This window comes from Corvus kubaryi, unplaced genomic scaffold (assembly GCF_017639235.1).
Source record: "Corvus kubaryi isolate FWS band 111438036 unplaced genomic scaffold, C.kubaryi_AGA036_p1.0 37387, whole genome shotgun sequence".
Classification (NCBI taxonomy): domain Eukaryota; kingdom Metazoa; phylum Chordata; class Aves; order Passeriformes; family Corvidae; genus Corvus; species Corvus kubaryi.
Window position 1 is genome coordinate 15,106,871 of NW_024581129.1, and position 26,697 is coordinate 15,133,567.

The window sequence follows — 26,697 nt, forward strand, 5'->3', positions numbered from 1 at the left end:
GTCTGGAGCAGCTCCAGCAAGGGCAGCAGCTCGCTCCAGTTCTGGAATGCCAGGCTGCACTTTGCTCCATCGCCGGGAGCAGATGGGATCACTGCTCCTGCTGCTGATGCTGCTGGAGACACGGGGTCCAGAAACACAGAAGTGTGGACATATCCAGATAGTCCTGACAGCTGGCGTTTCCAAGGTATTCCAGTACCTCTAATCCCTCCTTGTCCCTTGAACAGTTGCTGTTGGGCAGGTTTCCTCTCCTCTTAGTTTCCTCTGGCAGAGACAATTCTGCCTGCCAGGGCTTCAGCAACCTCCTGTTTATCTTCCTGGAGAGTGTCTCACAGTGCCAGGTCAATATTGGATCTACTGGCTTGGATGCTGGCAGGATGGGCAGCGCTCTGTGGGGAGGCCAGGCAGGAGGGAGGAGTCAGCCCAGGACACTGGGGCAAGGAGGACCATGTCCTTGGATGTGCTGGGAGCTCTTCCCACCTTTGATGGAGTCTTCCTGCACACTGACTCTTCCCCGTGCCTCGTGCTCACCCTTCCTCTGTGGGCTGGATGCTTTTCAGGGAAGTTGTGAGCCCAGGTGGCCTCCACATCTGCTGAGCCTCGTGCCTGGTGGAGGTCAGAGAGAGAAGCTATGTTCCCCTCCTCTCCTGACTTCCACATTTCCTCCCTTTCTCCTCAAAATTGAACTATTCATCCATCTACCCCAGCAGTTCCCTCCCCAGGGACATTCCTCTCCCTGTCTCACTTTGCCTTTGTTGCCTTTATTTTCCTGCTAACAGGGAAGGTCAGACAGGCATGAAGATCTTCTGCCACAAGGAACTGCTGGGCAATGTGGAGGAGAATTTTCCACATTGGCAGTGCCAGATAGTGCAGATCTGACAGATTTCAGGCCAGGAAAAGGCAAGGTTCATGCCTTGCTTTGTCCAAAGTGGAACTGGACACCTGGGGGCAGCTGCCAGTGTCACCCTGAGAACCTGCATGTGGTCTCCACTCTGCCCACGGTGCAGAGGTTCACCCGGGCCCCCTCCAGGGGTGTTCAGAGTCTGGTTTCCATCCAGGGAGTGTCCCAACAGGGCCTGCCAGGGCTCATCAGGCACTAACTGGGAGACAAATCTCCTGCCTGTAGTTAGGGTAGGGTTCTTACCAATGGTTTCATACAATCACAGAATCATGGAATGGGCTTTGTTTCGCCTATCCCTGCCCTGGAGAGGTCTGAGCTCTCCTGAGCCTTCAATCACAGAATCATGGAATGGTTTGGGTTGGAAGTGGCCTTCAAGATCACCTTATTCCACCCCCTGCCATGGGCAGGGACACCTTCCACTAGCCCAGCTTGCTCCAAGCCCCGTCCAACCTGGCCTTGGACACTTCCAGAGATCCAGGGGCAGCCACAGCTTCTCTGGGCACCCTGTGCCAGGGCCTTACCACCCTTTCAGGGAAGAGTTTCTTCTTAATACCCAATCCAAATTTGCCTTCCTTCAGCCTAAAATCATTCCCTCTTGTCCTGTCACTTCCTATCCTTGCAAAAATTGCCTCTGCTCCCTTTGGGCACTGGGAAGGGCTTTAGGGTGTCCCAGGAGTCTTCTCCAGGTGAACACCCCCAGCTCTCTGTCTGTCTCTAGAGCAGAGGGGCTTCAGCCCTTGGAGCATCTCCGTGGCCTCCTCTGGAATCTCTCCAACAAGTCTATGTCTGTCTTGTGTTGTGTTCTTGATTTGCTGTAAAAAGCTGTTTTTCCTGAGCTTTGGAAAATGAACGCATGACCTTAGATAGTGTTTGTTAAGCATGGCCACAGAGCAGCTGCTGGGATGAGCAGAGCTCTGAGGAATATCTCTTCTTGGTGTTATCAGGGTGGGCTCTGGCCCACTGCCCCGAAAGGAGCCACCATCACCTTGGCTGGGACTCTGGCTTGTTGAGCTGTGTCTCCATACAAACCCTGCAGGTTTCTGAATGCGGGGCTGTTGAGTCCCCTGAGAGGGCAGGGGCTGCAGGATGACCTGGCACCGTGGTTAGTCACCTCTTCCCCTGGTCTTGCTTCTCCTCTCCACCCCCAGACCCCACGTTTAAGGTCAGAAGCCAAACTGACTGACCAGAGCTTCTGAGCTTCACCCACTGCAGAAAGGTACCTGTGGTACCTGGCTTCTCCTGGCCCTCTGAGCAGCTGAGGACAAGAGCTGGCCCTCCTTGTCCCTCAGCTTCTCACTCTTTAAAAGGAGCATGGCAGCATTGACCTCCTTTTCCAGGCACTTGGGCATTCCTGCCCATGGAAAGGCACTGGAACTAGATGATCTTTGAGGTCCTTTCCAACCCAAACCATTCCAGGATCATGAGATTCTATGAGAGCTGCTGGTGAAGGAGCTGCTGTTGCTCTAGGACATCTGGCATCCCCCAGACCTGCAGATGACCTATGGGCTTGCTCTGAGCTCCAGGCTGGCAGGTCAGGTTTTTCTGGTAGGCTTTGTACATCAGCTTGTGCTGGCACTGAAGCTAAGAGCACCAAGGTCAAGGTTTCTGTACTGGAAGTGGTGTCCAGAGAGGCTGAAACTTCTGCCCAGGGAGCAGGTACTAAAACAGTGTCTTTTTTCATCTCCAAACGGTGTTCTCATTGCTCAGCATCTTCACTGGGCAGGAGGAGGCGATTACTGTGGTCAGAGGCAGTGACAGGAGCAGAGGCAATCTGGGGAGATCCGGGTAGGTGTAAGCTTAACCCAAATTCTTGTGCATTTAAATGTCACTGTGCCCTGGAGTCGTAGGGAGATCACTGCCCCTGTGTGCTGCAGCCATGAGCCTCTGCAGGCCTGGCCTGGATCAGAGCACACAAGTCACGAAGGAGTGACCGATCAGAGACTCCTGGGGGGATCAGTCCCCGCTGTCCCATGCCAGGGACCAGCCGCACGGGCAGAGGCACCGGCTCAGCCTGGGCTGCGTTGTGGTACCGGGAGGGGCTGCTCTGCCTCCAGATCTCCTTGGGAAGTGGGACTGGGTGAAGGCAAGGGCTTACTGGTGCAGATTCTTCAAGGTCTGGCATGTGCCTGTGTCCCCATCCTCCTGCTCCATCCTCCCTGCCCGAGCCGGGCTCCAGAGCCAAGTCCTGCTGTGCCCGCAGGTCTGTGCAGGCAGGCGACCTGGATTGGGTTTCCTGTGCCCTGAAATCCCACAAAGCACTGAGCCAAATCCTGGGAAGCAAGAAGGCTGCTTCTGGACACAGATAAGCTGCTGTGACATTTAGGCAGTGCTCCTGCTGTCCCTGTCTGTGCCTGGTGTCCCAAGTGGGGTCTGAGGGAACCTCAGCTGTGAGCACGCTGCTGGAGCTCTGTGAGCGAGGAGCTGGAATTGCCGGCAGAGCACCCGCCTGATCTCTTTGCAAGTGGAAGATGGATGCTGCCAAGAGATCCCATCCTCCCAGCGTAGTCCTGGCCCTGCTCTGCTCCGGTCATGAGCTTTGGAAGGTTCGTGGCAGGCAGGGAAGTTTTGCTTGTGGAGCAGAGCTCAACTCGGGTGAACTTCACATGAACTCGGGAAGTTTCTTTGGCTGTTTTCTTTCCTGATGATGCAGGCAGGTCAGGATCAGGATGCTGCACAGCACAGGGACCCAAGGCTGCCTTCCTTGTGCACCAGCATGATCCCCTCATCCTTCTGAAGTACAGGGGCAGCCCTGATCTCTGCTCTCTGTGACAGGGACAGGACCCAGGGAACGGCTGGAGCTGTGCCAGGGCAGGGTCAGGCTGGACATCAGGGAAAGGTTCTTCCCCAGAGGGTGCTGGGCACTGCCCAGGCTCCCCAGGGAATGGGCACGGCCCCGAGGCTGCCAGAGCTCCAGGAGTGTTTGGACAGCGCTGCCAGAGATGCCCAGGGTGGGGTTGTTGGGGTGTCTGTGCAGGGCCAGGGGTTGGACTGGATGATCCCCGTGGGTCCCTTCCAGCTCAGGCTGCTCCAGGATTCTGTGATTCTCGGTGTCCAGGCAGAAACACCAGCAGAGAGATGGAGCTGCTGCTGTGTTACACTGGGACTGTGCTGCTGTAACTTTTGCTCTCCCTGGTCCCAGGGGATGGAGGGCACCCCATTGCAGCACCAGGGCCTTAGTGGCCTGCTCAGGGTCACCCAGAGGGTCTGTGAGAGAGTTCAATCCCCCTCCTCATGATGCTCCCATGCTTTACCTGCAGATCACTCTTGCTACCTCCCTTGTCTGCGTTCAGACTGATGCCTTTTCCTGGTCTTAAAATCAAGAGTCAAACACGGTTAGAAGGGAAAAAGGGATTTTACCTTGGTATTTATTTTAAGGATCCTTAGGTGCACACGTCCAGGTGGAATGCACCTCCATGCCAACTGCAATGCACCCTCCAAAAGATCTGGTATATCATTATAGGTGTTACTAATTAGCAGATCTATCAAAGATTCCCCAATGAGAGGCTCAAGTGAGCCCCCCTCCCCAAGGAGCCTTCCCCTGGATGGTTCTATCTTAGTTTCCAGAATGTGTTCTGGAGAGGACCTTGGGGTCTGGGGTACACTGATCCCTAGCTATGAAGCTTCTAAAATGTTGAGTCTCTCAGCTGAACAAACAAGTCTAAGAATGTAGGCAAAAAGCACTAAGAATACAGAAGTTATAAAAGGGTATAACAGGGGTATAAAAGAAAAGGCAAAAAATCTTCATGGCATCAAGACCACAGAAAAACTGGGGTAATGGAGCAAGGGAGGCCCTCAGGGCTGAGGGCTGCTTGGATCAGTGATGGGAAGGTGTGATTGCAGCCTGAGCCACCCCTGTTAATGCGGGGACAAGCCGTGGGTGGCATCCTGGGCCAGCATGTGGCAGGATGCAGTGGGCACAGTGGGGTTTTCCAGGTCTGTGAGCATCCTGGTCCTGAGGAAGCTCTTGCAGCACGTGAGAAAAGCAGGGTGAGGAGCATGGTGGGAAGAGCTGGGTGTCTGAGGAGCGTGAGGGTATCCCCAGCCTTCATCTCACTGCTCAGGGGATGAGGAGGGGGAGGAAGGAGGCAGCAGCACCCACCATGTGTTGGGGCCTCCAGCTCTGTGAGATGTTTCCCAGCCCCTCAGTGACGGAGGGGCCCAAGCTGGCTGTGTGTGGCTCAAAGGTCCTGCTTGGTGTAGCTGTGCGAGCAGGGATGTCCCAAGGGCTTTGGGACATCTTGGAGGTGCTGTCTCCTCTCACCCCCCCACCACCTCCCATCTCCAGGACCACCTGCAGTCGTTGGCCTCTGCCACCTTTGCTCTTTTGAGCTGCAGGAAGTCATCCCTGTGAGCTGCATGGGGGGACAAGGAGGGCACCACAGCTGGAGCCAGCAGACCCCCTTGGTAAGGCTGTACAGCACTTCCCAGTGGAAGTTTGCTTGCTCTTACCTTTGCCAGGCTTTAACTGTTTGGGCTGGATTGTTCCATGCTTTTCTGCCTCAGGCTGAGCTTTCTCCTTTTTTTTTTTCTTTATTTTTCCCAGTTTTCAGCAGAAGTTTGGGGGGAAATGAATTTCTTTTTTTTTTTTTTTCTGTCCTGTCTCTTTCTTTGAGGGCTTCTGGTGTCTCCACTCTTTGAAAAAGAGACTTGAAATTTGGCAGGGATGTTGCATTCCTGCATGGAATTGCTCAAATGGTTAGCCACTGGAAAGCATGGCTGGGCGTGCCTGGAGGAGCTCTTCAGGGGCCAGCTGCTGGTGTCCCCATTTGCAAAGGGACTCTGGCCACTCTGTGTCCTCCTGTCCCTTTCTCGAGGGACACCTCCTTGTCCACACGAGTCCAGGTCAGGAGTGGTGGCTGAAGGAGCTGTTTCCCAGGAACAAGTCTCAAAAGCACTTTACCCAAGACACCGTTGTCTTTGTCCCATTTCCCATGCGTGGCACTGGCTGTGGGTGTCACCTGCCTCTCACCCTCAGCAGAGACAAGGAGCAGAGCTCAGGCCAGCTTGGGCAGTGCCTTGTGAGGGGAGGAGAAGCTGAGGAAACGCTTCTGTCACGTGAGACCTGGGAAAGGGTGTTTGTAGACCTGCCTGTCCCATGGGTGAGCTCGGCAGCGTCACAGCCATGCATGGAGGGACGGAATCACATCACCATTACGGCTGGGAAGGACCTTCCAGGCCATCAAGTCCAGGCTAAGCAGGTCCTGGTAGCTGGAGGTTTGACCTGGTGATCCCTATGGTTTTCAAAGTTGCTCTTTTATATTAGCATGGAAATTTTTTCTGTTTGCTGTCCTGAGGGCTTTGAAATTCCTCCACAGACTCCGTTATCTTCATCTGGGGTTTCTTCCCTTGGTGGCATCTCAGAGCTTTCTGCAGACAGAGAAGTGACACATGAGCTGGGGAAGCTCTGGTCTGATGAAGGAGCAGGCAAACCCCAGCTGGAGGGAGGCCCTGCTGGTGGTTACTGTCCCCAGTTAGTGCTCGGGCACTCGTGGGGTGTTTTCTAGCAAAGCAGTGGAAAAAACTGGCTTCTCCTTTTGGACTGCAGGCTTTGGACTCTGACTCCATGGAGATGCTGTTGTAGTTGGGTGGCAGTGACGCGGCCCCTCTGCTGTTGCTCATGAGTTGGGTGGTGCTGGCATGAGACCAGCCCCAGGGCAACGTGGTGGGGTGGTCAGAGAAGACCCCAGGGGGTGCTGGGCAGGGAGCTGATCTGGAGCAAGCTGGGAGCAAATCCTGGCAGGAAGCTGTGCCAGGAGAGGGGTTTGCCCGGCTGGGCCATGCTGGGCCAGGGAGATCCCAGTGGGGGTGGCTGTTCCTGGTAGCCGTGCCAGGGACAGTCTGTGGGCAGTGGCCGGCGTGCCCGGCACTGCCGGCTGGCTCCTGCTGGGCGCCTTCCAGCGGGAAATGGGTTTCTGGCTGCAGTAACATTTACCAGCTGGGCAGCAGCTCTGGAGCTGGGCGTGTGCGTTTGTCTGCTCTTCCATTGTGCCTGGGCCGTTGTCTCCTCCTCCCCGCCGAGATCAATGGCTGTGGGCTCCCTTTTGTAACCCCTTTGGGTGCAGCTCTGGAAGTCTTCAGCCTGGTTTCCATCGGAATGCTGGGCCCATCTGGCTGGATGGCTTGGGTGGGACAATGGACTGGAGGTGGGTTTCCACCAGAAGGAACATCCCAGTGATGGACTGGAGGACTGGGAAGTACAGGTGGGGTGTAGGCGGCTGAGGATGGAGCCCAGCCATAGGCATGGGGGAGTGAGCTCAGGGGACCTCCAGAAGACCTTCTTGGGCCATTTTGCTACCATTCGATGGTTTTGGAGAAGAGGTGGTTTGCGCTGGGAGGCGCGTCCCGGTGGCACGTCCTTCCCTGTGGCACCAGGTGGCGCAGGAGGTTAAAGGATTTGGTGCTTCTCTGCGGGCCTGGGCGCAAATGGATTGCCTCCCACTGCTGTGATGAGCCTGCAGGTCTCAGCCCCCAGCACGCGTAGCTGCGCCCCCATGCCGGGTGACTGCAGCCCCAGGGCGAGGCGGTGGGGATGGGGCTCCCTGGAGCCCTGTTTCCAGCAGAACCAGGAGCTGAGCCAACCTTTGAGTGCGCCTGAGTGCGGAACCCCCCCATGCCAGGAAAGGGCACAGTGATGCGGAGGAGCCACACTCTGGGGAAGAGCCCTGGTGGGTGTCAGGGGAGTGAGGAGACAGCGGAACCCTGGGGTGAGGCCATGACAGAACACACAACATCCCTCTGGCACGAGCTCAAGCCGTCCTGGGGACAGATGGGTGAGTGCTTCTTCCTGGCTCCTGGAAGGTCCCAGGCATCTCACTGGGGTGCAGGTCCGAGGCAGCAGCCCTCAGAGCAGCTGGGACACTGCCATCCCAGCCCCCTTCCACCTCCCATTGGAACAACCTCTGGCCCCAAGGGCTCTGCCAGCCACCTGCCCTGCTCCCCCCCAGAAGTGGGTGTCAGGACCCAAGGAAGGGGACAGGACCAGGCTCGGGTGAGTGTGACCTTACATCCCTTCTCACTCCTCCCGGCATGCCACCTGTGCTCTGGGCATCTCCGTGCTGAGCATCCACCTTCTGCTCTTGTTGGATCCAAAGTGGGCCCCTGTGAACCCAGAGGGATATTTTTTCTGCCTCCTTTTGCCTTCAGTGATCTTTGAGCCCGGTCGTCGTATGACTCAGCTCCTGCATTTGATCCCCTGGAGCAGGGTTTGCACACATGCAGCTGTGGCAGGAGCACTGCTCGTTCCTGGCAGGCCAGGCTGGGATAGGGTTTCCTCCTGACATGGGGCAGCGAGTCCCCACAGCTCATCTGCTTCCCCATGTGGAACTCTGACTGAACCAGGGCAGTGTTAGTGGCTTGGAGGTGTCTCCCAGAGCTCTGCTGACCTGCTGCAGCATCTGGGCTTGTGAGATCCTGGCAGGGTGGGAGTGGAGCAGAGCAGGTGCTCTCCGGTCCCTCTGTCTGCCTGTCCACCCATCCCCGGGAAGGTCTGGCTGGTTGCTGGTGCTGGAAGCATCAGGCACATTTGGGTGTGGGGCTGAGCAGTGCTTCTGGCAGTCGCTGTGGGACACGGTCAGCAGAAGGTGACACCAACGCAGTTCCCATGGAGGGCAGTCTGGGCACTGACCTTTAGGTCCTGCCCGTTCTTGCTGCCTGTTCCCTGCGAGCAGCTCCGGTCTGGAGGCAGCTCCTTACTCAGCAAGGAGCAGCCAGCAGTGGTGCTGAGCTCCCTCTGGGGTGCTGGGCTCCCTTTCCTCGGGGGCCAGGCAAGCACAAGGTCACAAACCCCTGCAGAGGTTTGCAGGGAACAGGGGTTTGCCGACTGCAGGGGTTTGCTGAGCATGGATATTTGCAGAATGTGGGCTGTCAGGGGGCAGAGGCTTACAGGGGGCAGGGGTTTACAGGGGGCAGGGGTTTTTAGGGGGCAGGGGTTTTCAGGGGACAGGGGTTTTCAGGGGACAGGGGTTTAAAGGGGGACAAGGGTTTAAAGGGGGACAGGGGTTTGAAGGGGACAGGGATTTGCAACAGACAGGGATTTGAAGGGGATATGGGTTTGCAGGGGACGGGGATTTTCAGGGGACGGGATTTTCAAGGGACGAGGGTTTGAAGGGGACAGGGGTTTTTAGGGGACAGGGATTTGCAGGGGACAGGGTTTTGCAGGGGACAGGGTTTTGCAGGGGACAGGGATTTGAAGGGGACAGGAGTTTGCAGGGGACGAGGTTTTCAGGGGACAGGGGTTTGCAGGGGACAGGGGTTTTTAGGGTACAGGGATTTGAAGGGCCAGGGTTTTCAGGGGACGAGGGTTTGAAGGGGGCAGGGGTTTGCAGGGGACAGGGGTTTGAAGGGGACAGAGGTTTGCAGGGGCTTGCAGGGGGCAGGAGTTCACAGGGAACAGAAATTTGCCGGGAACAGGGATTCGCAGGGTGGCTGCAAGCCCCCACCGAGCCTGGCCCCAGGGCTGTGCGCTTGGCTCTTGGCAGCAGAGTTCTGGCTCTGTCTGCCTCCTCCCTGACAGTGCCAGGGTTTTTGGGTGGTCACAGGGCTATGATCACCACCAACAGTGCCTGTTGTGTCGTGGGTACCTGGCACCGGGCTGACCACACTGGGCTTCCCCAGGAACTTTGGTCGTGGCTCGGGGCAGCCTGTCCTGCTCTGTCCTGTCTCCATCAGGTTCCAGTTAAAACCGAATGCATTCTCCAGCCTAAGCTGCACAGCCGTTTGAGCCCTTCCAAAAATGAAACAAATACCCACGGACTGCAATTCGAATTGCAGCTCAATTAGGGCTTGTTCCCAATGCGATCATAAAACCTCCAGTACGAAAACAAACAACCCAACCAAACCACATCCAAGCCTGACAGCATCCTCTGGAATGCCTTTAAAATAACAAGGAGGGCAGAGGAAGATGAAAGCAGTGTGGCCAGTGGGAAGAAGGCTCTTTGGCCCCGAGGGGCAGCCCGGAGGTGGCCTGAGCAGGTGTGGGGCAGGGCAGTTTGGGATGGGGAGAGCACAGAAGCGATGGCTGTGATGGAGACGGGCTCGATGGCTACCGTGGAGATGTGGGCCGGTGTGGAAGTGATGGGCGCGATGGAAATGGGGCAGCCTGGGGCCCAGGGCTGGGCTGCTCCCTGCAGGGTTTCACAGGGCAAGGAAGAGCGAGCTGTAGAGGTGGCTTGGAGCGCGGTGGTTGTTCTCGGAGAGGCTGCGATGTGCGAGCAGGGCGGGGGGAGCGCGGGGCCGGGCCGGACCCGGCGGCTGGAATGCGTGTCCCGCGTAACCCTGGCTTGCACCGCGTCCAGCCAGTCTGGTGCCGCGGTTCGGGTTTCACGGCGGACTTTAAACCCGGCCATATTTAGCGTGAGCCTCGCTGGCCTGTCAGGGAGGGGAAGCCGCAGCACAACTAATAAAAACAGCCAAACAAAAACAATGTAATTAAAGAGACTCAGCACTGTGTGTTCCCATAGCAAGAACATTTACCCAAGACTTCCTTGCTCAGATACTTAATGTCAGGCAGCAATTAAAGGCTGGCTTTGTGGCGAGGCAGCGGGGAAGGTTTGCCCTGGCCGGGAGGTAGGAGCCCCGGGCTGAGCCATCCCCGGTGCCTGTGCCGCTGGGGAGGGACCGGCGGCTTTGGGCACCGGGAGGTGCCGCAGGGACACGTGCGGGTCACACAGGGATGCCGCATCCCGAGAGCAGCTCCCGAACCCCTCCAGCCAGAGATGCCCTCAGTCCGTAATGCACAGACCCACTCAGCTCCATCCCCGCAGAAATTTGGTAGCACAGAAGCAGAAAAGTGGATTTTCTGTGGATTTTCTAGGTAGGAGCCTCCGGGCAGGACATGCAGGAGCTCTGCTAGGGTAAATCCTTGTGAAAACAGTAAAATCAGCAGAGCTGGGCCGAGTGTGGAAGCTTCCAGCATCTCCTTCCTGACCCAGATCTGTGGATGGAAACTGTGTGAGCCTCTGAAATGTTGAATCTCCTCACTCAAGGGATGGTTTGGGGTGCCTGGAGCCAGGCTAGGATGCCAGGAGCCAGGCTGTGCCCGCTGGTGCCCCCTTTGCTGCAGCCCAAGGTGGTGCTCATGGGCTGGTGGTTTTGGCAGCATCAGCTGCCTTGGCTGGGGAGCCAGTCTCCGTGCCATGTCCTCAGCACAGTCCCCAAGGAGAGGTGCCCCCACACCCTGGCAGTGCTGCGTGAGGTGCCTGTGCAGGAGGGATGCCCGTGCTTGGCTCGGCCGGGACAGCGGCACTGTGTGACAGCAGCGTGTGCCTGACAGCAGTCCTGACTGTGATGGCAGAGGTCACAGGGACACATCTGCAAATGAAAGTCTGATTTGGGGTATATTTTAATGAGGATTGAACCATAAGATCCTTCTGGTCTCACTTTTAAGCAGTGATCAGGAGACCTAATTAAAAAAATAAGGAAAAGCAAGAAGCGGCAGCATTATTGTGTTGCAGCAGAGTTTGCTCAAGCGTCTCCGCTCCCTTCCTCCCCAAAGGCACTGCTGGGCCTGCAGCAGTGGGGTGTTTTATGGGACACTGTCAGCGAGTGATCTACTTGGTTGGCTCCGAACCTCTCTTGGAGTCCTGAAGTCTCCGTCTTTCCCGAATTCAGCCTGTGATTTAAGAGGGAGATGCAGTAGGGATGAGCCCTTCAGGCAGGCTCTTTCCTGCTGTGCCAGACCAGGGGACATGGCTGAGCCTCAGGAGGACACTGCTGACCCCCAGCCAGCCCTGTGGTGTGGGATGTTTTGTGTCCAGACTGTGAAAGTGCCTTCTGCCGCAGCTGAGTGAGGACTGGACCTGGGGGGTCCTTGTCATGCTCTCCCAGCACAAGTGTTCCCCAAAGAGTGCTAAACCTTCTGATTTGGGGAGTAGCCTGGATGGCACGGGGGGATGCTCTGAGGGGAATGCTCCTCTTCATCCCCTGCAGAGGCGCAGGGCGCTGGGCACTGCTGGATATTGCAGATCCCACCCAGGATGTGCTTTTCATGTGGGTCACGAGCTGCTGGGAGGCAGCTTTCCACTCCAGAGCCCACTGCACCCTGGTGGGCTGTGTGTCCACAGAGGTGTTCTCTGCTGCCGTGGGCCATGAGCTCCTCAGGCAGCACAGGCACACCGTGCTGTGCCCGGCATGGGGACAGCAGGGACGATGTGCTGCCGTTGATGCTCAGGGGGTTCTGCGCCAACCCAGGGGCCTGACACCACGCTGAGCTCCTCTGAGCATTGGGGTCTAACAGCACTGGGCTTCTGGAGCTCCAACAAAAATGTCCTGGCAGGAGCAGCATCTATATAAGTTAGTTGTTATTGCTAAACAAAAGAGGCATGCTCGCTTCAGCTCCACTCAAAACAAAACCCAGCAGATTTGCCAAATGGGGAGAAAAGAGAAAAGCTGGAGGAAGCAAACAAACAAACAAACAAACAAAGTCTGCTTTGGTGCCTTTCCCTGGACCCAGGTTTCAATAAGCAAGTGCATTTTCTAGGCACACAGATGTTTCCATGGAGCAGGAGTGTTTTGCTCCATGTCTGCATGGCCAGGTCACTGCACAGCACCTAAATGCCTTGGTGGTTTGCACATCCCAGGGTGGGTAACTGCTGTGCCTGCTGCTCCATGAGCCCTCCTGCCTCGCAGGGATGCTGATCATGGCATTTGGTCCTAGTTTTGAGCGTGCTTTTTGGTGGGTTATGAAATCCCACTCTTTGGAAGGGCTGCCCTACTCATGTTCCATTTTTAATCCAGCCTCTGTTTTGCCAGTCATGAAAACTTGCTTATGCTTGGGCAAAAAGAGTGGAAAATGCAAGTGCATCAGCAGCTCCTCTTCGTGCCGGACGCGGCACTTTTTGTTCCTGTGCCCATGGTGTAGAGGAGCTGCTCTGAGTGTTGGTCTCTGCTGTCGAGTGTTGGTGCCTGAGTGTCCATGGCCACAGCCGTGAACTCCTGCTGCCCAGGGGTGAGCGTGGCCCTGGGCGTGGGCCAGGCCGAGTGTGCTCAGGAGTGGAGAGACCTCTCACACTCGGATTTCTCTCTCAGAAACACCCGTGTGTTGATGCTGCCACTTGATCTCATAGGATCATACAACCATGGAACAGCTCAAGTTGGAAGAGACCTTAAAGCCCACCCCATCCCACCCCTGCCATGGGCAGGGACACCTTCCACTGTCCCAGGCTGCTCCAAGCCCCAATGTCCAGCCTGGCCTTGGACACTGCCAGGGATCCAGGGGCAGCCACAGCTGCTCTGGGCACCCTGTGCCAGGGCCTGCCCACCCTCCCAGGGAACAATTCCTTCCCAATATCCCATCCAGCCCTGCCCTCTGGCAGTGGGAAGCCATTCCCTGTGTCCTGTCCCTCCAGCCCTTGTCTCCAGTCCCTCTGCAGCTCTCCTGGAGCCCCTTTAGGCCCTGGAAGGGGTTCTGAGGTGTCCCTGGAGCCTTCTGTTCTCCAGGTGAGCACCCCCAGCTCTCCCAGCCTGGCTCCAGAGCAGAGGGGCTCCAGCCCTTGGGGCATCTCCACGGCCTCCTCTGGACTCACTTTCCTGTGCTGGGGGCCCAGATCTGGAGGCAGCTCTGCAGGTGAGGTCTCACCTGAGGGGGACAGAGGGGCAGAATCCCCCCTTGCCCTGCTGCCCGTGCTTGGTGCTGTCGCCTCTTGGTGCGAGCTCCCTGATGGGGTGAGCTTGGCTGGGTTGGGTTGTGTCTCCCTGGTAACTGGTTTTTAGGCTTCTGACCTTTGCCTGTTCCAACCTTGGATCCCCCTGTGGACTGAATTGGAGTGTGGCATCTTGTGCTAATGTACCACTGACATCCACATGGCTGTGAGGATTCCGCAAACTGCAAGGGCCCAGTCTTTCTTCTGCTCCCAATACCACCCCTTGTCCTTTGAAAGCCATCAGCACCTTTCATCCCCCATCCTTCAGGCTCCCTTTTTCTCGTGCACAGAGCTCTGCTGCTTCCTTGCTTGCTGCATCGGGCTGGGAATGGTGGGAGCAGCTCCCCGCAGTGACAGCCACCCACGCTGCCCCCGGACCGGAGCGCAGTGCTGAGCTCGTGTCTGCTGCTGTGCCTGGAACCTGCCCTCTCCCTGCCACCTTGGGCAGCACCCGGGGGCTCACCCTCCCCACAGCCAGCCTGGTGGGCAGCAGGGACCAGGCAGCCCCGGGATGTGGCTGGAAGGTCACTGCCACCAGCAGCAGCTCCGCTTGCACAGGAGCTGCTGCTGGTGAGAGGGGGTGTGGGATGGCCACCATGGTCCCCACCAGCCACATCGCAGAATCATGGACTGTTCTGGGTTGGAAGGGACCTTAAAGCTCATCCCATCCCACCCCCTGCCATGGGCAGGGACACCTTCCACTGTCCCAGGCTGCTCCAAGCCCCAATGTCCCACCTGGCCTTGGACACTGCCAGGGATCCAGGGGCAGCCACAGCTGCTCTGGGCACCCTGTGCCAGGGCCTGCCCACCGTCATGATAAAAAATTTCTTCCTTATGTCTGGCCTGGTGACCTGTGGGCAGGGTGGTCATTCCCTGCCTGTCCAGGTACCCCTGGGCTCAGGGGGGCAGGGCTCTCGCAGCCAGCCGGGCTCTGGGCTCTGTCATGGGACAGAGCAGCCGTGCCTGTTGGGGACTGGTTCTCAGCTGGACACTCGGACGGGCTACGCCCTTCAACAAAATGCACTTAAAATCAAGGAATTGCAACAATTAGTAACACTTTTTACTAGGCCAAGATCTGCAGTGCTGCAAACATTAACATTCCGAATATTCATAAACCACATTATAAGCTACCCAGTGGATTTGCTTGTGTTTGATGCTGGAGGAAGGAAAAAATGAAGGTGCCTTATGCTCATCCGTCCTCATGTGCTTTTAGAAAAAAGAAAACCACCTCTATTGCATTGGTTTCCTGAGACAGAATCATAGATAGAATAACTAAGGTTGGCAGAGACGTTTAGGATCATCAAATCCAACAATTAACCCAGCACTGCCAAGGCCACCACTAAACCATGTCCCCACGTGCCACATCCACATGGCTTTTCAATCCTCCCAGGGATGGTGACCCCAGCACTGCCCTGGGCAGCTGTGCCAGTGCCTGACCACCCTTCCCATGAAGGAATTTCCCCAATATCCAACCTAAACCTCCCCTGGCCCAGCCTGAGGCCGTTCCCTCTCCTCCTGTCCCTGTTCCCTGCCAGCAGAGCCCGACCCCCCCCGGCTGCCCCCTCCTGTCAGGGACTTGTGCAGAGCCACAAGGTCCCCCCTGAGCCTCCTTTGCTCCAGGCTGAGCCCCTTTCCCAGCTCCCTCAGCCTCTCCTGGGGCTCCAGCTCCTTCCCCAGCTCTGTTCCCTTCCCTGGACACGCTCCAGCCCCTCAAGGTTTTTCTTGTCATGAGAGGCCCAGAACTGACCCTCAATGGATCTGACACATCCTTCCACAGAACCTCAGCCCTTTGCATGGAGAGGGTGATGGAGTTTGCTGGTGTGTGGATTCATGGCACTACAAACCTGATGTCCACATCACCTCCCTGATGGTCACAAACACATCCCCCATGGCCAGAGAGCTGAGCTGCTGGGGCAGGCAAAGCACCCAGCCCCTGCTTGCAGACCGTAGGACAATAATTAGCAACAAGAACCAATTGTGGCTGGGATAAATTTAGTTTGGCTGCACTGAGACTCTTCAGGCAGAGGAGGTGGGATCTGCTCCCACACCTCCCTGCAGGATGGGGCTTTACCATGGGTGAGCTGGTGTTGGCAGGTCAGCCCCTGAGGGTAGGACATCTGTGGGTGTTGTTTTCAGCTATCAGTTGCTCCAGGGCAAAGTTTAGCTCTAGAGAAATCAAGACCATTTCACTGAGTCCAGATGACTCATAACCACAGGCCAGGAAACTCTTTTATCTCGGGGGCAGCTGGTTTAATATACATAGATGTTCACTCCTGAGCACTGAATAATTTCCATCTCTTTACTTCTCATTAAAAGCAAATTTGAGGAGGGAAAGCAGTGAGAAATTTGTCTGTGTCTCTGTTTCTGCCATCTCTGAGAGAGCTTCCTCCCAGCTGTGCATTCTGCTTGCACTGGGTCATTTGCCGTGTATTTTAATTGGCAGGAAAAAGGACTTTTGCTCCAAAGCACCACTCCATTTTAAACCCTAATTCTGCAGGCACGAATGGAGCAGGGATCTGTTACAGCAGGGTCTGCTCCAGCTCCCGTAGAGTGAAGAGCATTCCGTGTGGGAGAGCATTGTTGCCTCCTTGGAAGAAGGGGAGCTGCAGTGGAATTTATGCATCTTGTTGATGAGCCTGCTGAAAGAGCCACCCTCACCTCTGAGCAGCAGCTGGAGATGGAGAGAGGAGGACTTGGGCAGCAGGGAACTCTTAAACACAAGAAAAAGGGCAAGGTTTTGCTGGAGAACCTCTCGAGCCGGTTCTCTTTCCCAAATATGCCAGGGAGTGCTTTGCATCTTGGGCTTTGCCGGAGGGTCAGGAGCTGCCTTCCTGTCTCTTCCTGCCAGAACAGCGCTGCCTGCTCAGGCCACAGGTGGCTTTTCTCTCATCTCTCTGCACCAGTGGCAGCAGAGCTGTGCTGCTGTTCCGCCCCTGTGCCCTCTGGGGTCCTGTACCTGCCCTCTGTAGAAGGCTGCGTGTGCCGTGTGCGAGCCCTTGGCACGAGGAGCCCTTGGAGAGGCCATGCCAGGAGCTGCTCCCTGTCCACAAGGACACATGGTGTGCTCAGGGTGAGGACTCCATGTCCTGGAGACCACAGGACTGGTTTTCCAGCCCTTCCTTGCGTTGTGCAGGTCTCTCCCACCATGGTGACACCCTCCTGGGTGCTGATCCCTTCCTCCCCACCAGGACCAGTAGGACTCTGCTGCTCAAAACTCACCCACTCCCACATGGCTGCTCGGAGGTATTTTGCCACCTGAAGTGACAAAACACCTGTCTGCTTTTGCAAATGGGCCTTAGGTTGGTGTGGTTGCTGCTCAGTCTGATCCATGAAGCCCCGTGTTCAGATAATGTCCATTCCTGGAGCAGCCCAGGGCAGCAACTTGACACCGTGGCTTGGGCCACACTGGAGACCTCTAAATCCAGGCTGGAGCTGGTGAGATGAATGATTGCCAGGAGCCAACCTCCGCAGCATTTTCCACTCTTAAATATCACAGTAATAAAAGGTAAAATCATTAAAGTCCTCCTGCAGCCCACTGTGCCTCATCTGAAATGAGGACTACAAAGGGCGCCGAGTGAGGGGGTTATTAATATCCTGTCCCACGATGATGGCTTTATAAACATCCTTACTGCAGGCACAGCCTCGCTGGAGTGCTTTGGCACGACCTTCAGCCAAATGCCATGCTTTCATCACACTTGGTATTTAACCAATAAAGCGGTGGGGGAAGACCTTGCCCCTAAATGTCTGACCTTGTACACAGGCGGATGGGGTCAAAAGGGAGAGAAACCATGTGGAGTGTAGTTGTGCTAAATGCTCCTCAGACCTGGTGCTCCCCTGGGAACTGCGCCAGAGCTCTGGCAAGAAGGGGATCAGATGTTTGACACAGTGGAAACCCTCCGTGCTGTAGGGGATGACTCATGGGCAAAAGCCCCACACAGCAACAAGGCCACTCTCACACCAAAGCAGGGGACTTTGTCTGGTGGGATGAGGTCTTGATGGAGGCAGGAGGGTCCTGGCTGCAGGGAGAGGGACAGCTCCCACTCTGGGGAGCCCCAGAAAAGACACCAGCTTTCCTTGTGACTTGTAGATATTGAAAATAAGAATCAAAATCCTGTCCCAGTGGCAGGGCGTTGGAACTAGATGGTCTTCAAGGTCCCTTCCAACCCAAACCAGTCTGAGATTCTATAATCAGAGAGGAGAAAAGATTTTGTAGGTTAATGGATGGAGAAGGTAAGGAGCAGCTGTGAAGCCTGGATCTCTTGGCGAGCAGAAGACTGAGGTCAATGGTCCCCATCAGGACCTGGCATTGTCCAGATGCCATTAGAAATGGCCTTTCATCTGTTCCCTGCTCCCACTTCACTTCCAGAGGGTGCCCTTCGCTGGGATAACAGCCCCAAGAAAAGTCACATGGCAAAGAGGGCTGAGGGATGGTGGTAAGTGCAGGACACGGGTTCCTGTGGAAGGGTGGGTGTGGAGAGGGTACACAAGGCTATCCCAAGCCAACAGTGATGGACAGCACTCACCCAGCACGGGGCTGGGGGTTGCCGGCCCCTGCAGCCTCCACTGCACTCTGAGGGTGTGGGCATGCCCAGATGGGGCAGCCCATCTCTGTAGGAGCTGGATGGTGGAACTGGGCATGTGGAGATATTGCCCTGGTGAGATGGATCCAGACCAGTTGTAGAGCTCAGCAGCCTGAGGTCGTTTTGGGCATCCCAGCTTGTGTCTGGAAGGAAATGTCTTACCTGCAGGGATCATACAAGCCCTTTGGTGCACCTGCAGGGCCAGCAGCAGGAGTGAGGAGGAGGAACAGATCTGCCTCAGCTGAAAACAGATGGGTCAGGGCATTGCTGGCACCGGCATCCACCTTGCAGCCGCTCACGTGGGTGCTGCCCAGGAGAGCTCTGCTCTCCTGATTCCTGTCTTGGTCCCGACAATACAGATGTGCCTCTGCCTTTCTGGCACATCCTCCATGCCTCATTTCTCTCCTGGCTTTTTCCCAGGTCATCCTCCCCTAAAATGACGCAGCAGATGCGGGACCTGCAGCTGGCGCAGGCCAGGAAGCCGCCGGGCCCTTCCTCACCAAACGCGGCCAAGAGGCTCTACCGAAACCTGTCCGGGAAATTCCGTGTCAACTACACCTCCTTCGACGAGGGCAGCCTGGTGGGACGGGGCGAGAAGGAGAAGCTCCGCAAGTCCTACCTGGTCAGTGCCTGCTGGCTCCCTCCACATGGGGACAGAGCGTCCCTGTGTGGGTGATGCTGGAACCTGGGTGGGAGCACAAGAATGTGTTAAGTGAAGCCGTGGCAAGTTGAGTTGGAGGTGGTCCAGGTGTTGGCTTGGCATCATCCAGATGTGTCTGCAAAGAGCTGATGCTCCCAAGCCTTTGGGATGAGGGCACCCTCTCCCTGATTGGGTTCATGGGGTGCTAGTGAGGGTCCAGGGTGTTTGGTGGGAGGGAGGAGGGTGCCCCATGCTCAGCCCAGCTCCATTTCTCTTTTCACCCAGTTCCAGAGCAATGCTGCCCTCTTTGAGGCCGTGGAGCTGCAGGACCTTGACAGGGTGCAGGAGCTGCTGAAGCACTACAGCCCTGAGGAGCTGGACCTCAACACCCCCAACAGCGAGGGGCTCCTGCCCCTGGACATCGCCATCATGACCAACAATGCTCCCATCGCCAGGGCCCTGCTGCAGGCAGGAGCAAAGGAGAGCCCCCACTGTGAGTTGGGGCAGGGAGCTGTGCCGTGCCCATCACCTGGGTGTCCAGCGTGGTGCAGTGGGACACCACAGGCATTGGGTGCAGGTGGGGAGGCGATCACTGGGCTCTGGGAGACTGGGGCAGGCTGCAGCAGGGCTCGAGGGGAACCGTGCACTCAAGTGCACCCCGGGACCAGGACGTGCAGGGGAGGATGGGGTCACACGGTGGGGATTCATTGCCAGCGGAGGCAGAGCTTGCCCTAACCACCTTCTCCTCCCTCCCCTCCTGGGCCCTACGGCCATGCCCGCCCACCCACAGTCGTGAGCCTGGAAAGCCGCTCGCTGCACCTCTCCACGCTGGTGCGGGAAGCGGAGCAGCGCGTCAACGAGCTGATGGCACAGGTGGTGAACGAGGCGCCCAACGCTGACTGCTCCGAGAAGGAGAAGCAGCTCAAGGCCTGGGAGTGGCGGTTCCGGCTGTACAAGCGCATGAAGGCAGGGTTTGAGCATGCCCGTGAGTGACCGCAGGAGGGCTGGGGCCGGGGGGCTGCCCCTGCACCGGGGCAAGGAGTGGGGCTGTGCGTGGCACCAGCACCCATCAGAGGGTCCCTGCACCCTGTGGCCAGGGCTCGCAATATGGGTGCATGGAGGGGAGAACATGTTCCACTCGGGGAGTATGTCCCTGGGACCGGGGAGAGGCCCAAGAGAGACACAGGGGGGTTCAGAGCGACCGTCCTCGCTGTAGCAGTCCCTGCACTCTCTGTCCCCAGGAGTGCCAGATGCCCCCAGCAGCGTCCACCTCTCTGTGGCCAGCAGCTCCTCATTGCAGGTGACCTTCTGGGAGCCCCTGAGCGTCAACTCAGCTGTTGTCACCAAGTACAAAGGTAAGGACCAGGATCCCCGCAGCAGGGCAGGGTCACACAGCCACAGCAGGTGCCTTGCACCCCGTGGCAACACAACAGTGCCATGGGCGGTGCTGCCAAGCCCCAGTCAGGACAGTTTTATGCTGGAGCACAGAAGCAGCCAGAGCTGCTGGACAGCCTGGCCACCACCCAAATGCTCTGAGCTAGACCAAACATCATCATGCACCAAGGCAAACCTTGGGGTGTCACTTGTTGGCTGCCCCGTCATCCTGCACACTGGGAGGACTTTGTTGTCCTGCACCCCTCACCCACTTAAAGCAGATATTTTTGTCTTCTGGAAGAATTTCTTCCATCCCCCACTTCTGAGACACCAGTTGAAGGTGCTGACCCCATCTGATGTGGCTTGGTGAGGACAGCAGCTCCCCATGGCGTTCCCCCCACTATGCATCACCTTTTCCCCTGCCTTCGCTCCGCTGCCTGCAGCTGCTGTGCTGTCTGCAGTCCCCCTGCAGCTGCTGCCTGTGACACGCTGCCCCAGCCCTGGTGGCCTGTCCCCACTCCAGGGCCACATGGCACCTTGGGGTCTCTCTCCTTGCAGTGGAGTGGAGCTGCTCCCCGACCTTCTCGCCCCTGCTGGGAGAAGCCGTGATCGACAAGCTGAAGGATCTGCACTTCACCATCCAGGGGCTGGTGTCGGTGAGTGCCAGGGTGCCCACAGCGGGCAGGGCTCGGTGGGGAGAGCCCACAGCTGGGAAAAGCCACAGGCCATAGTGCAGCCTGTGGGGAGGGGGTCAGGCTGCCCGTGGCAGTGGGGGAGTCATCATCCCTGGAAGTGTTCAAAGGACGTGTATTTGGCACTTGGGGGACATGGTTTAGTGGTGGCCTTGGCAGTGGTTGGACTCAGTGATCTTAGATGCCTTTTCCAACTTTAATGATTCTTTGTTTCTACGATCATTCCGAGCAGGAACAATAGGATTGTGCCACGCTGCGTGCCGTGGGCACAGCCTGGGCAGAGCCAAGAGCGTGGGGCTGGGAGAGGCATCTGTCTGTCCCTGCACGGCCGCAGCCACTGACAGCGGGGGACGTCCCTGCCAGGGTGCCTGGGGACTCGGCAGTGACAGGCAGAATGGACCCATTCACCCAACGCCTGATTTATCCTCTGTCCCCCACCCCACTCCTGTCTCCACCCAGGCTCTTCCTGGGCAATAAATCAGTGGCTCATTCCTCTGCCACCTGCACAGTCCAACCCCTCGCCCCAGCCCTGATGTCACCGAGAGGGGGGACCAGCCCCATCTCCATCTTCGGGAGCTCGGCAAGGTCATGGCTGGTGGAACTGTGGCTTCCTGCTGTTTTATCTCCCTGAGAACCACAAGAGCCATGCTGCCTGTCAGCTGTCCCCTGGGCCAGTGGTGGGATGGAGCTCAGGGTGGGAAGGCGGGCACACGCTGGGATAAATGGGGTCACCCTTACCAGGGGTAGGCAGGCAGGGACCACCGAGTGGAGGAGCAGCCTTGGGGAGGTGCGAGGGGCTCAGGCATGGCAGCAGTGCCGAGCTCAGGAGCGCTGTCAGGGCTGAGCTGCCCTCAGGAGGGGCTCGAGCAGAGCCCAGAGCTGCGTCGCTGCAAGGAGCTGCTCCGAGCCCATCAATCACACTCTCAGAGCTGCTTCACAGGCTCCTGTCGCCTCCTTGAGTGCCTGGAGGCCTGGCAACATCTGGCAGCTTGACTGGGCTTTAATCAGAGGCTTTAATCACTGTCACTGTGCTACAAGCCCTTGACAGTGCTGGGCCAGCTCCCTGTCTCCAGGGGCCGGATCCTTACACATGCCAGGGGATCGCCAGCACCCCAATCTACAGCAGCACTGAGTCTTTTGGGCTGGAGCATCTCTGGCGAGGGGCATTTGCAATGTCCAGTCCTTCCTCTGTGTGCCCCAAACGCACCCAGCAGGGCCACAGGGATTCCCTTGTGTCTGATAACAAGGACTGGGTACAGGAGGGGAGGTGAGAGCCAGTGATCCGGGCTGTGGGCTCCCAGTTTAGTGCTCCTCGGGGTGTCCTGGAGCAGGGGGCTGGGTGAATCCTCCTTGCCTTGCCTGCCAAGCCGGGGGAGGCAGGGGTGTGCTGAGTGTGCCGCTCTCCTTGCAGGGCACGGCGTGCCACGTCCGGGTGTCTGCCTACAACATGAAGGGCTGGGGTCCCCCGCAAGCCTCCACGCCTCCCTTCGCCATCCCTTCCAGTGAGTACCCCCAGGAACACCCCCATGGGAGCCAGCGCAGGGCAGGGGGGGACAGGGCAGCTCCCTGTGCCATCCGGGGGTCCCTCTCACTGCTGGGATGGGAGTGAGGGGACCCAGGGCCAAGGCAGAATTTGGAGTCTCAGGCCAGGCAGGGAGGCTGTGCCTGGGGGTCTGGGGTGCTGCCTCCAGCCAACACGTGCTTTGCCAAATAGGGATTTTTCAGCCTTGCATTATCCCTGCCACCTGGGAAAGGCTGAGCCATTTCAGGCCACCTGGATCAGCCCATCCCAAGGAGGAAGCCAGGAGGTGGCTCAGAGCCAGGACTCAGAGTGGCCCCGTCCTGGGTGGCAGTGGCCTCCCACTCCATGCCACCACATGGTCTCTCCCCTCCAGACCCAAGCACCTGCATTCCCTGGCATCGAGCTGGGATGGGGGTCACGAGCCCCAGCAGAGACCAGTTCTGGGCTGTCAGCACTCTCCTCCCCATGCTGGCCCCAGGAAAAGTGTCAGGAAACAGCCACCCAATGTCACACAAGGCACCCCGGGGTGCTGTGTGGAGAAGGGCCAGGAGGACTGGGCTGGAAGGAGCAGCTCAAAGGGTGAAGTTCAGGACTGAGGGGGCTCTAGAATGGCCTCTGCCACTTGTCACCAGTCCCAAAACAGGTGCCTGTGTGGTGTCCCATGGGATTAGTGCTGGGAACGAGTAAGGAGCAGCCCAAGGACTGCTTGTCCCAAGGACCAGGCCATGGAAGCACATCCTGTACCAGCATGCTGCAGCCACCCAGGGAGCAGTGAGGGCACCGGGGACAGGTGGGGCTGAACAGTGACGGGTCAGAGACATGCAGCACCAAGCACAGCTCTGGCTGCAGATCCACAGAGCACTGAAATCACCAAAAATCCATTTGCATGTCTAGGAATGCACACAGCAAGGGCACGGCAGTCCACTACCCTGGCTTTATCATGTCCCTGTCATGTTTGCACCCACTTTAAAGCCCATTTGCTGCCTCACACAGGTCACATTCCCTGTGACCAAGATCCAGGTGGCATCAATTGAGTGTGGCTGAAGTGAATCAGACAGGAGTGGGGTTTATTTATTTTTATTGCCACTACTATTTCTCCCTTCAGTAGAGATCCCTCCCTGGCCCAGCAGAATATAGTCAGGCACCTCCCTGGGTGTTTTTAAAGCTACTAAAAATAGCGGCAAGTTCTAGCCAAAGTTAACAGAGCTGAACTTTCCATGGAAAACAGCAGCGGGCAGGACACAGGGGGTGTTTGAAGCAATTAATACAAAGTTGAGGGAGAAGAGCCGGCACCTCCCCGGCCCTGCTCATGGTCCTGCTGCCGTCCCACAGCGGGTAGAGCTGGCAGGAGTTTATTTATGTGTTTGTCGAGGTAAGCCCAGCTCCCAACGCTCATCTGGAGCAACTGGGGAAGACCTGGAGGAAGAGACTGGAAAGAATTTTATTTTTTAAGGCCAGTGAAGTTTCAGCAGCAACAGACAGAACCTTGTTCCTTCCCCCTGCTGTGCCCCTGCCACGCTGTGGGAAGGCCGGTGGGCACAGGGTGCTGTGCGGAGCTCGCTGTTCCTGGGAAGAGTGGCACAAAACTGGGGATCTGCCAGCACACCCAGAGGTGCCCAGCACCCACAGCTGCTGCCATGCCCAGATGATGTGGGAGGAGGGGATGGGAGCCCCTTTTCCCCCAGGGTGCTGGGGGTGACGCTGTTCTGTCCCCCCCAGACTGGCGGGAGTACGACGGCCGGGCGCCGCGCCGGAGGGGACAGGCTGAAGCTCTGGACCATCTGCTGGGCCAGGTGAAGACCGTCCACCAGCACTGCATCTGCCACGGTGAGCCCACAGCACGGTGCTCCAGGGAGGCTGGGGGGTGCAGCTGAGTCCCCCAGGGCTGTGGTGGGATCCACGGAGCTGGGGTGGTGCAAGAGTAGGTCTGTGCCATGGATGAGCAGAGCAGGGACACAGCTCAGGCAGTGGGACCTTGGCAGAGCCTTCCCAACCAGTTGGCATCAGCTCTTCATCTCCTGCTGCAGCATCCTCTGCTCTCTGCTCCACAGAGCCCTGCAAGAACCAGCCCCAGAGCAGAAAGCATTCGGTGTCCAAGAGCCTCAAGCACCTCTTCCACCCTGGCAGCAAGTTCCTCAAGACACTGAAGCGGTGAGAGGCTGGTGCACAGGGTTGGTGAGAGCCCCTGTCCCAGCAGGGCTGCCCAGCCTGAGAGCTGGGCCTGCACACTGGGGGCTGGGGGTGCTCAGAGTGGGCTCTGCACCAGGAGTGAGCTGGTGCTGTCGGTGGAGATGAGTCTCATGGCCCAGAGATCAAAGGTTCTCTTGGTGTCTCCATTTGGACTGGCCAAGCTGTGCTGGTGCTCAGATCCCTGCGTCACCTCTGAGGGCCACCTGGCACCCCAGCTTGTCCAGACCCAGTGTCCCCTGCACAGCGTGGCCCCACCTCTGTGCTGCGTGCTGCAGCATCAGTGGCCATGGTGTCTGCTGGGACATGTTGGGTTCCTGCTCCCGTACCAGCCACAAGCCTCACCTGCCACGGGCTGTTGGAGAGGAGTGGAGACCTGGGGCAGGGCATCTCCTCTTCCCTCAGGAGGGAGATCCTTTGGGAGATGGAGCTGGCAGCTGGGGGTGACACTGAAGGCTGTCCTCCCTCCATGCAGGGGCCTCTACCTGACGGCCATCTTCTACAAGGATGACAACATCCTGGTGACCCATGAAGACCAGATCCCTGTGGTGGAGATTGATGACACCTACTCCTGCCTGCTCATGCAGGATTTCCTCTGGTTCACCAAGGTGGGTGGCCAAGGGACCCCGTGCTTGGGCAGAGGGCCAGGAGTGCCAGGGTGACCCAGCAGGCGTCAGGCACCACCGCTGCCCCTCCAACCCAGACACAGGGGCTTGGCAGTGCAGGCAGCCCATGGACTTGCTGCTTGCTGGGGTTCAGCACGGACCAGGAAACTTCCAGGGAATGGCATTTCATCCCAGCCCCTGGAAGGCCAAAGATGGGTGACAGAGCGGTGCTGCACTGGGCAGGCTGTGTGCCAGGGTGGGTGGGCAGTGCCTCTCCACAGGGATGTCAGTGGCTGTTGAGCTGCTTCTCCTCAGCATCCTGCCATGGCACCCCTGCCTCCTCCGGAGGGTGCACAGGGAGCTGCTGCCAGCGCCTGCACTGTCAGCAGACTTAGGGAAAGGGCATGTGGGCAGCTCAGGGCCAAAATAGTTTGCTGGGTGGTCCTTATCTGCTGATAGAGAGTGCTTTCTTCTGCCTCCCCACCTTGGCCAGCTTGCATTCAAACCTCAGGCTTCAGTCCTAGATGAAGAAGGTGTGAGTGGACGTGGCTCAGGGCTGCCCTTGGGTGCAGGCTATGGAGGCACCTCAGTGCCTGTGGCACAGGGATTTATTTGCAGCCCTGCTGAGAGGTGCTGCATGCCCACACACATTCCTAACCCAACTCAAACAGAGAGGCAAACCATTTCCCCAGAACCCCCTGGCGTGGCCCAGCAGCAGCAGCGCTGACTCTGTGGTGTGTGCAGGTGTCCTGTATGTGGGACGAGATCCTGTGGCTGCGGCAGTGTGTCACCGTGTCCCAATCCTCCTGCTCCTGCATCCTGCAGACGCGCTTCAAGATGCTGCTGGCCATCTCACAGATGCAGGTGAGGGTCAGCCTGGGTGGGGAGCAAACACTTTAAGTGGGGCTCTGGAGGCTGAGCTCCTTTGGGAGCAGCACACGGATGTTCACAGCCGGGATAAACCCAGGACCTGCTGGCCATGGCCGCGGGTCCCTGCCTCTTCCTCCCTGGCAGGACGCCGGCCATGGGACAATGAGGTGCTGGGTGTCATGGCAGTCCCATGCAGAGGGGCTGGGGACCATCAGGGTGCTTTGCTGGGCAGACTGGTTTCCAGCAGGCAGCTGCAGGCACATCCCAGCTGCGCAGACCCACTGTGCCTCCGGGATTGTCCCCTGACCCTCTGCTTTCTCCTGCCTTCCCACCCCATCGCACAGGGGCTGCTGGGCATCCAGGACCTGGGGCAGGTCTTCTTCGAGCCCATCAAAGACAAACAGGGCAACATCCTCATCGTCACCCTGAAGGAGGTGAAGACCAACCAGACCTTCGAGAGCGTGCGCTGGGTTCCCATCTGCAAGCTGCAGACCAGCCGCAAGTCCGTGTCCTCCCCGGAGGAGCCCACTGCTCTGGACACGCTGCTCATCTCTGTCCAGGTGTGTCTTGGTGCTGTGGGGCAGGGATTGCAGCGGGCTCCCCTGGGAACCACCAGTGCTCCCTGCTGCCCCCCATCCTGGAAAGGTCACAGCAGAGGGGGAGCAGAGCTCAGCCAGCCTCCAAAAATCCT

The 26,697-nt window shown here is 57.8% G+C and overlaps 1 protein-coding gene across 13 annotated transcripts in view; it reads left to right on the top strand.

Annotated features, from left to right (window-relative positions):
• LOC121668873 (ankyrin repeat and fibronectin type-III domain-containing protein 1-like) overlaps nt 1–26,697 on the top strand; it is a 245,727-nt gene that overhangs the window by 211,547 nt on the left and 7,483 nt on the right. For all 13 annotated transcript variants that reach the window (XM_042037131.1, XM_042037133.1, XM_042037132.1 and 10 more), the window contains 11 exons: nt 18,537–18,738; nt 19,042–19,249; nt 19,547–19,741; nt 19,998–20,111; nt 20,689–20,786; nt 22,234–22,324; nt 24,064–24,171; nt 24,396–24,495; nt 25,007–25,139; nt 25,881–26,000; nt 26,351–26,566. In XM_042037131.1, the coding sequence (XP_041893065.1) occupies nt 18,537–18,738; nt 19,042–19,249; nt 19,547–19,741; nt 19,998–20,111; nt 20,689–20,786; nt 22,234–22,324; nt 24,064–24,171; nt 24,396–24,495; nt 25,007–25,139; nt 25,881–26,000; nt 26,351–26,566 (1,585 nt within the window). The remainder of the gene's footprint in view (nt 1–18,536; nt 18,739–19,041; nt 19,250–19,546; nt 19,742–19,997; nt 20,112–20,688; nt 20,787–22,233; nt 22,325–24,063; nt 24,172–24,395; nt 24,496–25,006; nt 25,140–25,880; nt 26,001–26,350; nt 26,567–26,697) is intronic.